We start from the raw sequence: 13,062 nt of genomic DNA, 5'->3' as shown, positions 1-13,062 counted from the left end.
GAATTACTTGCTTAAATTAACCTGGAAGTCTCTAATGTGAAAGTTATTTAAGATCAGACCTTTGTGCAATGTTCTGATGACGTTGCCTACTATATCCTCTAAGAAGATTAAACAAACTGAAATTAGCAAAATATCAAAACAAGTCAGCAAGTAGTACAATTATTAAGTAAAGTTTTGGGTGTTGATGCATTTATAGGAGTCAATTTGTGAGAACACATAAAACCTAGCCATATAAAAACTTGATGAAAGTGAATTACAGAAATGTATCATTTTAGTGCTTCAGCAAAAATATTTTATCAAATGACTGGCTGAAACCATTAATCCCATTTTGATGCAAGTAAAACACACAATATAAATGAAGCATAAAACCCTCTAGATTTAGCAATAATTTTAAAACCCATTTACCTGCATTTCAGTTTTGTAGGCCTTTTCTGTATACAGCCGGAAACATTTCCCCGGCCGGGTTCTGCCAGCACGACCTGCTCTCTGCTGAGCAGAAGCCTTGCTTATAGCAGTCACCAGCAAGGACTCCACTCTGATTCGAGGATTGTACACCTGAAGCATACCATTGTATGCATGAGACAAGACAATACAATACAAAGAATGGTGCAGCATAGTCAAGTTTGGTCACCTGCTTATGGTGTTAAATTAAGAGGTACTACTATATTTGTTTATTTATGTATTTGTACATAGACCATATTGGGGGGGGGGGCGTAGATAAATCAGAAAAATCCCCTGTAGATATCAATCTGCATATAATGCTTTGTTGGCAAACATGGCATGATTGTGTAATGCTTGCTATTGATAAGCAGTCAGTCATGTAAAGGACTGAAAATGTGTCAGTGTTTATTTAACTTCCTCCCCAAAGGGCACACACAAAAGCAAGTATTAAAAGGAGAAAGGTTCTTACCTTTTGTTTAGCAAATCCAGGGTCAATTACAAACACTACACCATCAATAGTCAGGGATGTTTCAGCAATATTTGTTGAAACAACAACCTGTAAAAACCAAAAGATGTGCATCAAAAAAACAGAATCAATTATGCAGAACCAATTGCTGTATAATTGGTTCCGCATAACAGATCTCCGCATGCATTTCATTTGAGTATGAAATATAAAAAACCGACTACTATAAATAACAGTTCATGTTTGTTCCTAGAAAAATATTCCTCGGTCTGGCAGTACAATTATTTTCCTACAGTGACTATCCTGAAATGTAGATGCAAAGAGAGGGCTTGCTTTGAAGTTAGTATTGTACAATGCTACCTTGTTATTTCAGACCTGATTTATGCATGAAATATTGAGGGTACTCAAAAAGTGGATTGTCTTTGCACTGTAATTTATAGTCTGATTGTGAAATAATCCAATTTGCAAAAGATCAAATTAAGGAACAAGAGAACTCAGTAAAAGATTTAACAGAAAAGCACAAACCTTTAACAAACTAGAAAGCCTCAATTTTCAAACATTTCTGTTGCTGAAAATCCCCAAGTGGTTATGTTAAACGATCCAGATATTGAAGCAATGTGGATAATTTCTACAGGAAACCACTTGTAATTGAGCTTTGAGAAGAATTATAGAATACAGCAGAGTACCACCTATAAAAGACCACCTATCAATGCATATAATTGATCTGACCAAAGGTCAAAAGACTGTGGCAGTGAAAGGGTTAATATTACTTGGCAAGACTGCAACAGAGATTCAAACAAGTAAAATACATCTCCCACCACGGTTGTAATATCACAAAAAAGATGATGGCCATGACACAACTGTATGTACTGAATGGTATAGAAGAAATGGCAATGAATAGTTTAATGGAAATTCGATAAGTGGTATTTAAGACCCAGAGGTAAGCAAATGCTAGTATCCTAGTAAACTATATTAATTCATGATTCACACTGTATTCTTGTTCAAGATACATGTAAAAAGGTAAGTTTGACATAGATGGATGTACAGAGACATCACAAAACTGTATATCTGCAGTCTGATACTAATGCCAATTCATGTTAACAGTAAGGTGACCCAAAGTGTCCTGTCTGCATAGAAGGAACTTGTCAAATGACCCCAATAAGGCAGCCATATTAGGTAACAAGTCAATGCAGGGTTTATATATAACACTGCAAATGTGAAGTTACCAGCACCTGGTTTCTGAGATAACATGGCAGCTGCAGCTTTATAAAATAACTGGCATGAAAAGGGTTATTTTTTTCTTGTACTACTTTACAGTGTGAATCAAATGTGTACGACACATAGTATGATGCCATATCTTGAAGCGCAAGGTCTTTATCATATGGGGGGTAAAAAACACCTGGCACCAAAGTGGTGACCATCTTAGGTGAGTGGAGAAAGTTGGCGTCATTAGAGTTCCCAGGTCAGTCGATATGGTGATGGAATTACAAATCCATACATGCTACTCTTACTGGAATGTGTAAATCAGGGACGGAAATGACTCCTATTGCATAGCAGTTTCACCCATTCCAGGTTTTAATAAGAGCTTGATTAGCCACAGTGTGTAGGTAACAAGCTCATGCATGTCTTATTAAACTCATAGCAAACTCAGGAATAGATCAAATCACGATGCAATGGGAGTCTTATTTCCATCCCTGATAAATACACTCAAATTACATTCATTATGAACGTTGATTTGCATAGTAAACACACACACACATATATATATATATATATATATATATATAGCTCACATTGTAGAGACCGTGTAAACAGGGGATAATTACAATTATCCCCTGTAGCAAATCTCTCCATGAAATGACAGCTGGATCTTAGCACAGGAATCAAATGAGTCACTTCACCCTATGGGTTTTTCTGTCAGCATGTAGAGCAAATGGGAGGGCAAGGGGGGGGGGGGGGGGGGGGGGAGTGAAATCTGCTGTTGTTTCATGCAAGTCAGACAGGCAGTAGATTCTATACCATAAAAAGTGGTAAACCTTTGCACTCTGAAGAGTTCCACAAGGCTACAAAAAAAATAAAAAATACTGTAATCTGGTTCTGAAGACATGAACCGACTATGGGCCAACTGCAGCAAGAAAAACTAAAAAAATAAAAACGACACTACTAAAGAAACTATAAAAATATCATTAGCCTTTCTAAGTCTTGGTAGTTTAATAATGTTTAGAAAACGTATTAATATAAACATGCTACACTTGACATTATTTCCTTCTGAATACATTCTACTGCGCATTTGAGCCAGGGTCAGCCCAAAGCACACACACATCTTAAGCGTCATCTGACCTTCAGAATATTTTTTATTCTGCTTCATATAAAACTCATTTAAAACTAGTGGTATACGACAGTCTAGGGCATTGGCATCTACGTAGTGACCTAATCAATTCATAAACTTTAATAACTTATCAGTTGTATGCACTTAAATCTGGCTATATTATTCCTGTAGGTTAAAGCACCATGGGTTGACCTTGCCATGAAATTTGCTCAGACCCATTAACCTGATATATCACTTCTAAGGTTTGGCACTTCCACCAGCTATAAGTCAATTGAATTTCGCAAAGTTAATGAAAATTATAAAATTTTATATATATAGAAGTTATTTCTTAGCAGACGCCCTTATCCAGGGCGACTTACAATCGTAAGCAAATACATTTCAAGTGTTACAATACAAGTAATACAATAAGAGCAAGAAATACAATAACATTGTATTTTTATATATATATATATATATATATATATATATATATATATATATATATATAGCTAAGAATTTAGGCAAATGGTATGAAAAATTCTAAATTTAGAGCAGAATACTTGCAGTTTTCATTTTACTCAAATTCATTGGATACAGTTGTCATTTTTTAGACATCTTTTCAGTACATAATTAATGTCACACTGTTTACTAATTCAATGTAAATGTACCAGATTGACTGTTTAACAAATATCAAATCAAGCTTCTTAAGCAATAATGAGCAGAGTTCATTTTCTTGCAGTCATCATTTCAAATTAAAGTATCACCCAAATTGAAGCAAGGCTGGATTTCACAGTATTAAAATATGTAATAAGTCTGATTGCTATTGTGATATACTGCCTAAACCCAAGCAGGGTTTTCAAAATAAGCTGACGACCGGCACGATCCACTGTATTTGCGCTGGCTACTTTTATTTAAAAATATTACAATTATTTTCGGGTGTTGTTAAAAAAAAAAAAAAAAAAAACACAACACCCCACACAGTACCGGCATTCCTTTTGTTATGACTTGAAATATTGGGTATCATGTATACAGGCTGTATCCCTTTAAAAAAAAAAAAAAAAGGCATGCTGGGATATCAACTGAGCCCTTGTCAGCTGACAACAGAAGATGAATGGGAGAGGAGGAGGAGGTAGAGTTTGGAGACGCACTGTGACAAACTTTTAAAATAAATCTGGGTCAGACTCCAATACTTGGTACCAATAGGCACTGTAACATTTGTTCAAGTTTATCCATTATGAAAATCTATTTTATTAAGGTTAATGTTTAATATTTGGTACGTTACACACACACAAAAAACCCCATAAGTGCATTATTTTTACTTTAAGTATACTTAATCTTGACAGAAACAGCGGTTTATGTTAAATGTCTGTACTTCTCATTAATACAGTAATCTTATTTTACGACAATCACCAAAGTTTATTTTTTATTTGCGTCTTTGCACTACTGGCTCGATGCGGGAATCTGCTTAACTCTGCGTATTCCATTGGTGTCTAACATTGCTACATCAGTAGGTTTGTTAAGCCGGGTCCACAAAAAAAGATGGAGAAACTGAATAGTATTTTTGAAGTCTATTGTCGTCTTCGTTAAATTCACAAATTGTTATAAATATTACTTTTGATTTAATATTACGAAAGACAAGATACCTTTGACACCAATCGGTACAGGAGTCTTTTGTGCAAGGTCGGGACAGGGTTCTCAATTTTTATCTGATGCAAATCAAACATTTACAGTATTATAACCAGTTTTCTCTTTCACTATTTTGTTGTTTACTGTTATCAGTACAGTATAGATTTATTTTGTTCAGAAGCAGTTACTTGCTCTCTGCAGTATAAATCTTCTATCTTTTTCTTATTCTGTTCATATTCAAATAGCCTAAGCCTTATTCCCAGTGTGTTGTATAACTCCAACATCACAAATATTATCATCTATGTATCTTGAGTTATTTGAGACTGGAGCAAAATAAATACATACTAATCAATAATTAAAGAGAGATGGGTTGCCTTGGATAAAGTCAGCAGCTAAATAAATATGTCGTCAAGTTACCCATTGCAGTATGCAACAAGAGTAATAATAAGCAATTAAATCGAGGAATACTAACTTAGTTGTGAATGGTGTCAGTATCAAAATATACTAAATTCAATATAAAGATAATCTGAAAGACAATATTTAAACTATTGTTGATTATATATGGAGGTTTACTGCATTCTTTTATAGTTCAGCTATCTGTGTACGCAGCTTCTTTAGAATGCAGACTTTGCTTACATTCCACTTTATAGTTTTCAAAGGTCATTTTTAGTGGGGTGGTCCCATAGTTGTGCACACTACTCTGTATAACTTGAGTGATTTAAAACAGTAGGGGTATATTTAAGTTGAGTGATGGAGAATATTTTGCATCAGATATTTCATTGATTTCCGTAGCAAATGCCAGTTCTTTTTCCAGCCAGTCTTGTACTGCAGGGGCCTTGATCCTAAAGTACATTTTTCTTCTTGTTGATCTTGCCTTGCTGTGAGCAGTGCTCCTTTATTGCACTAATGGAGTACTTTGGTCAGACACTACACGCAGACCACTACTGGTTTAGCACATGATTAAACCATGCAAAAAATGTGCCAGAATGCACCATTTTTATCCCCCCCCCCCCCAAAAATGTTCCCAGTGGGAGGGTGGCATTGGTGCCCCCTACTACCTTGTAAGTGCCACATACTTCAAAACTAATTGAAAACCCTGCCTAAGGATAATTCACAAAAACACTGTGATGAAGTCTCAAACACAAATTGATACGTGGGTTTTAATGTTTATGTATTTAATGAATAAGAATTCATTAAGTATAAAAAGTCAAGTTAGCATTTTGAGTCCACCTATTCCATCTCCTAGCAACAGACACTTTCCTTGCCCTCCCGCAATGGCAGCCTGTGTTAGTCAACAAGATCACAAGTGGAATATATTTGCAAAATATTGAAGAATCCAAAATTGATCTGTTTAATATTACACACTATACAGATGTACCAGTAAGTTACAGAATTATTCCCACCAACATGGGTCATTCGACTATTAGGGGTTAAAAAAAAAAAAAAATATATATATATATATATATATATATATATATATATATATATATATATATATATATATATATATATATATATATATATATATATAAAAAGTAGGGCAGTCACTCAATTCATTGATCGGTTAATTCATGGGCATTAGTTGATTAAAAATTGGTAGATTAATCCGTGCACATTTTTAATGAAGATAACAATCTTATAGCGGCTGTCCTGCATAGTAATACTAAAAAAAATATACATATATTATACACACACACACACAGAGTGCCTATAGTAAGTATTCATCCCCCTTGGATGTTTTCACAGTTTGTTGTGTTACAACCATTTAAATGGGATTTTTATTCCTTTGATTTACACAACCTACTCAACACTTTGAGGCAAGATAATTATTGTGAAACAGTTAATGAAAAATAAAAAAAAACTGAAATGTCTTACTTGGTAGAACCACCTTTGGCAGCAATTACAGCTGTGAGTCTTTTGGGGTAAGTCACTACCAGGTTTGCACATCTGGAGCGTTCAAGCTCTGTCAAGTTGGATGGGGATTGTTGGTGGACAGCAATCTTCAAGTCTTGCCACAGATTCTCAATCAGATTCAAGTCCAGGCTTTGACTAGGCCACTCTAGGACATTCACTTTCTTGTTTTTAAGCCACTCCAGTGTTGCTTTGGCTGTGTGCTTGGGGTCATTGTCCTGCTGAAAGGTGAATCTCCGGCCAAATCTTAGGTCTTTTGCAGACTGAAGCAGGTTTTCCTCAAGGATTTGCCTGTATTTAGCTCCATCCATTTTGCCCTCTACCCTGACAAGCTTCCCATTCCCTGCCGATGAAAAGCATCCCCATAGCATGATGCTGCCACCACCATGCTTCATAGTAGGGATGGTATTACCTGGGTGATGTGCTGTGTTGGGTTTGCACCAGACAGAACACTTTGCATTTAGGCCAAATAGTTCAATTTTTGTTTCATCGGACCACAGAATCTTTTGCCACATCTTTTCAGAGTCTCCCACATGCCTTTTTGCAAATTCCAAGCGGGATTTTACATGGGCTTTTTTCAGAAATGGCTTCCTTCTTGTCACTCTTCCATACAGGCCAGATTTGTGAAGTACCTGAGCCATTGTTGACACATGTACAGTTTCTTCCATCTCAGCCATGGAACGCTGTAGGTCTTTCAGAGTTGTCATTGGCCTCTTGCTGGCTTCTCTGACCAATGCCCTTCTTACTAATTTGGGAGGACGGCCTGCTGTAATCAGATTCTGGGTGGTGCCGTATACCTTCCACTTCTTAATGATCGACTTGACTGTGCTCCAAGGGATATTCAATGCCTTTGAAATCTTTTTATACCCCTCCCCTGATCTGTGCCTTTCCACAACTTTATCCTGGAGTTTTGAAAGCTCCTTGGTCTTTATGGTAGTATCTTTGCTTTGAATGCACTACCCAACTGTGGGACCTTACAGAGACAGGTGTATTTAATCTGAAATCACGTGAACCACTTTTATTGCACACAGGACTCCATTTAACTTATTGTGTGAATTCTGAAGGCAATTGGTTGCACCTGAGCTTATTTAGGAGTGTCATAGCAAAGGGGTGAATACTTATCTAATGAAGACTTTTCAGGTTTTTATTTTTAATTGATTGGTTTTTTCATCCCCCCATTTTTTCACACAATAAAAGTGTTGAGTAGGTTGTGTAAATCAAAAGGGAAAAAAAATCCCATTTAAATGCATCAAGATTTCAGGTTGTAACACAACCCTGGAAATTTGGTCTTTTTAAAAAGGCATCATTATTATTTTTTTATTTTGGTAAACGGAATACATTTTCACAGAACAACCATTCTTTTGGGACCCTGTCAGTCACATACCTGAAAACACAAGACAGCTGAACTGCGTTTCCAACACTGGTTATTTAATCTACCATTACAGCTACGTACTTGGCTTCCTGTACTTCTGCGTCTAGCAGAACCTGAGGCACCGAAGAGATTAAACCATTCTGAATCTTGTTAGAGGTACCTGAGAATACTGTGACAAGTGACTGCTTAACATGCTGTTGTAGTCAGAAATCAGAGAAAGTAATTCCACACAATTACCTCTATTTGAGGAATTGGTGCCTTCATCTCTGAATGCCAGTTCTTGCTTGCCAATGTAAACAGAATCAATCAAGCGTTTAAGAACCTCACGATTTTTTCTTACTTGCTCATTGTGATTTATTGTATCCCTGTGCTTCTGCTCATCCAGTTGAACATCACATCTAGGTTTGTCCAAAAGTTTTGAGTGTAACAGTGGTTCGCAAGTGACTTTGGAAATTCTCATGTTTTTGTTCTGACTTCGCTAGACATCCTAGATTGGTAGCCAGCGCTGTTCCAGATCGCCTTTTCTGTACTGAACAAAATACAGTTCCAGTAGTATACTTTTTTTTTTTTCCCAACACTAGAACTGCCATGTGGGTCAATTTGGCCCATTTTGGATTTAAAATGTTAATTACTCTTCCGTTGTAAATCATGTGTATGTCCGTTTTTGACTTTCCTAAATATATGAATTAAATATCCAGATGGCGTTTGATAGCCAGAATCCCAAAAATGATAAAGTTATAAACAGTTCTACCTAGAACCACCACCTGATTCAATGTGACCCATGCACTACAATACATGTTTGTTTTTTGTTTTTTTGGGGTTTTTTTTAAAAAAATATATTTATAAGATATTCAATTTTTTTTGTAAATGCAGCAAACAAGACACGCCTCCTCCTCCTAGCACACGTGTTTTTTTTTATTTCAAGCCTTTCTTTGTTTGTAGACTGCCTACGAGACAGAGATTGCATTGATTGTGGATTTGTCAAGATGCCAGCTCAGTGAAAACCTAGTTGCTTATTTTTCAATGTACCTGGGAGACAACAATCCTTCGTTTTGTTCCACAAATGCAACTGGGAATATATCGGAAGGAAATATTTAATCTTGAAAGTAGTCATTTTGATTGGAATACGGCAAGCTGCACTCAGATGCATACAGCAAACTGAAATGACAGGTAGGATAATAACTAATGTGCCTAATATGAAACGTATGTTATATTTTTTTTTATATTACTATTAGAAAAAAAAAAAAAACATTTCGGTTTTGCAGGTTTGTATGTACCAGTTTACAAAATAGTGTTCAATGGAACTGCGTTTCTTTTTACATATAACACAGCTCCTGGATGCAGGCAGTCAACTGGCAGATGCATAGGCTCCTCCATACAGTACAATGCAGCCGTCATACCGGAAGTAGTGTTATATTTTCTTTTTATGTAGTATTAGAAACAATGATTTCGGTTTTATAGTTTTGTGTGTACATATACCCGTTTACACATGTACACAAGTATATGTACATACCCATTTCTTTTGAAATTTGTATTTTATTAAATTTTTTAACTGTTTTGTAGTCGTGCTGTGTATGCGCTCATTTTAAAAATAAAGCCTTTTATGTTTAATTGTCCATTTAAATACAGTGTTTCTGCGATGCAAATGTTAGATATGATGTTCATGAATAAACCTTTTCAGTTGTATCTCATAGTATGTCTTTCATTTTTATAACGAAGCAGTTTAAAAATGTATGGGTCACAGCAAACCCCGTGGCGGTTCTAGGTAGTTTGAAAATCCAGCGGTTCTAGTGTTAATTGACAGCTACCGGTAAGCCATGGATACCTTTCATAATTTAAATTTTGGAAGTGACGAGTATATCCCTTCCTGTGTCAGTTCAGGTATTTGTGGTGTATACCTCAATTTTTTGAGAAAGTTCTTTAAAATTGATTTATAACCAAATCGACTACAATTCTCTGTTTTCTGAATTATTCTTATTTTTTTTAATTTGTAAAAAAAAATTAGAAATATTACTTAGAAGTTCTCAATAACGGTCTCTATAATAAGCAATATTGCACAAAATTCTGCTATTCTTACATAGAAAATGGCTATTCCAGTGAGGCACTGAGAGTATTGTGGTTGCCGCTTCTCTCTCGGTTTTTATGTTTTCTTTTATATTTATTTCAGAAGATGCCTGATTTTTGTTTGATTTGAGTTGATTTTATTATCAAATTCTGTCTCAGTTATACCCGCTTCCAAATCTTTGCATAATATATCTGTTGCTTGTTTGAATGTACGCTCCCTTTTAAATAAGGCTCTCTCCGTACATGATATAATCACTGATAAACATACTGATATTCTTGGGCTTCCGGAGACCTGGCTCACTGAAAATGTATCCCCATTGGTAGAAGCATCTACCTGGTTACGTATTTTTTCATAAACATCATGTTCAGCGCCGTGGGGGAGGTGTAGCAGTTATTTTAAATCCTGTCTAAAATTTCTCGATTGAACCAGCCACATACTTTTACTTCTTTGGAGTACATTACAATGTTTCATTCTGTACACTACTCTTTAAAGACTATTAGTTTATTGACCTCCTAAACATGACTAAATGAGTTTTCTGCTTTACTTTCTTTGTCTCTCAACTGAACGTGTACTCATTATGGGTGATTTTAATTTACCCTCCCTACCAACGTCTTCCATGGTGGCTGAATTTATCATCTTTTGATATCATGCAGTTTGTTTCTGTACCCACACATACTAAGGGAAATACTCTAGATTTGATTTTTGCCCGCGGTCTGACACTTTCTGATTGATCTGTCTCTGATTTGGGTCTTACTTTCTAAGATTTCAGTTTCTACTGTTGAGTCAGCTGCCCTACCTATCTCCTACCGCTCTTGGAGGCGATTCGATCCGGCAGTTGTTTCAACAGCTTTTCAAAATGTAACGCAGTCTAGTTCTGATCTAGACTGGTGTGTAAATGCTTATAATTGCTCTCTTTCTGAAATAATTGATGACCTGGTTCCTGTAAAGCTGTAGTTCCAAATAATTCCCTTGGCTTCACAGATGTTAAGGGCTATGCAATCTCAGACTCGAATTGGAAAAAGCTTGGAAGAAATCCCACTTAGTGATCCATGAGCAGATCTGGTGCAAGCATCTGAAGAAATACAGAAAGGCCTGAAGGGCTGAGAATTATATATTTTCCCCAATATCAAGGAGAATTAAGGCAAATGAAGGCAACTCCAGAGTCCTTTTTTCCCCACCATTAGTAAATTGTTGTCACCCCCTGTAAATTCTACTCTGCGTTCCTTTTCCGATGCCCGTTGCCAGCAGCTTATGGATTTCTTTGTGTCAAACATATTAACTATTCGTGATGCTGCTGCTGTTTCTGCCCCTAGTGGTGATTTTGGTCCCCAGTTACCTTCTCCGAGAAAAATATCAAATAACATCGGTCATGCTTGCCAATGTGTTTGCGTCTGCAGCGGAAACCTTGATCCATGCTTTCATTACCTCTAGGCTTGATTACTGCAACGCCCTTCTGGCTAGACTTGCACCAAAAAGTGCTATTTCCAGGCTTCAACTAGTCCAAAATTGAGTGTTGACTAGTGTAATGTCCCGTTGTCACATAACCCCCCTGTTTTGACCTGTCTTTGACCCGTGCTATATTAAATGTAAATTTGATTGCTTGGATGTTTCAGACATCAGCCAGGATAGAATATCATACTTGACAATTTTTAAACTTCTAAAATCTAACACAGCAGCATTGATAAAGGTTTACTATGGTAATTTTGCACAGTAATTTTAAAACTAATTTTAAATGCTAACATTATGCATTTATAGTGCTTTAATACCACATTTACAGTGTTTTACTGCTTTACCTGTGCTTTGCCATGCTTTCACAATCTAATAATTATGAAACTGTTCTGTTACATAGTCTTAAAACATATACTTTTATTTGAGATCATTGTGTTGCTCTTGGTAGTAAGACTGCTGGGGGGACATTTAATTCCAAGTATTTGAATATTGCTAGCAAATTAAAAAATGGAACACATGGTGTGGTTTCAATAAAAATACATCTGATTAGTTTGTATACTATATTCAACATTACTCCTGTAAATGTAAGCAGGTGGTTAATTGCAATTGGGGAAATCGTTTTCTTATAAAAATACACAAAAAGCACATGTTTTTAAACCCCTTGGCTTTATGGCCTACACTGTAATAAAACAAAAATTAAACACCACACAAGTTTTAAACCAACCTTTCCTTTTTACAACTTGGTTGTATACTCATTTAAAAAGAATACTCAGGAGCAGACCTGGTGTCAATTACTTATAATTGTGTAATTTGTAATGAACTGTAATTACAATGCAATTGTAATTGTAGTTGACCATTGGCACACCTGTGCAATTGCAGTTCAATTACACACCTTTCCAAACTTAAAATCATTCAGTTCCATGTTGTGTTTTACATTGAGCGAACATCTCTCGTATTTTCAACCACTTTTAGGGAACCCATTTATTTGAAAATGTTATAGTATGTTTCTGTATTTGTACCTGCGATTACTGCTTGGTAGAACAAACATGTTATGTGTAGCTATTTATGCTAGTATAGTACAATTGGAATTATAATGTAATTACTGCAGCACCATTGTAACTAATCGTACTTGAACAAAATAGCATTGTAATTGTAATTTCAGCAAACAATTATGCTGTAATTGTAAATGACCCCAGGTCTGCTCTGGAGGTGGTAAAACCTGCTAATTTAGCAGTTAAAGACTATGAATTTAGCCATTTTCCTATTGCTTTTCCTGGGATTTCAAAAGGGAAGGCTTCTGAGTGAGTGAGCAGTATCCATGTTTTAACTTGGTAAATAAATACGTCAACAAAGCTGACAAAAGCGAGTCAGTCCTGCACCAAAGCTTTGAGGAGTCTTTGATTTCTTTGAACTAGCAGAGAAGGTGG

General features: G+C 35.9%; 1 protein-coding gene across 2 annotated transcripts in view; it reads right to left on the bottom strand.

Annotated features, from left to right (window-relative positions):
• The window catches only part of dhx15 (DEAH (Asp-Glu-Ala-His) box helicase 15), a 55,383-nt gene that overhangs the window by 10,816 nt on the left and 31,505 nt on the right, over positions 1-13,062 (bottom strand). For both annotated transcript variants that reach the window (XM_034034231.3, XM_034034230.3), the window contains exons 7-8: positions 911-997; positions 406-555 (exon numbers count right to left, since the gene is read on the bottom strand). In XM_034034231.3, coding sequence (XP_033890122.1) covers positions 406-555; positions 911-997 — 237 coding nt within the window. The remainder of the gene's footprint in view (positions 1-405; positions 556-910; positions 998-13,062) is intronic.

The sequence above is a fragment of the Acipenser ruthenus genome, chromosome 1 (genome assembly GCF_902713425.1).
Source record: "Acipenser ruthenus chromosome 1, fAciRut3.2 maternal haplotype, whole genome shotgun sequence".
In the NCBI taxonomy this organism is placed as follows: Eukaryota; Metazoa; Chordata; class Actinopteri; order Acipenseriformes; family Acipenseridae; genus Acipenser; species Acipenser ruthenus.
Note: the sequence above shows the minus strand (reverse complement) of the source record. Positions and strands in the feature narration are given on the sequence as shown.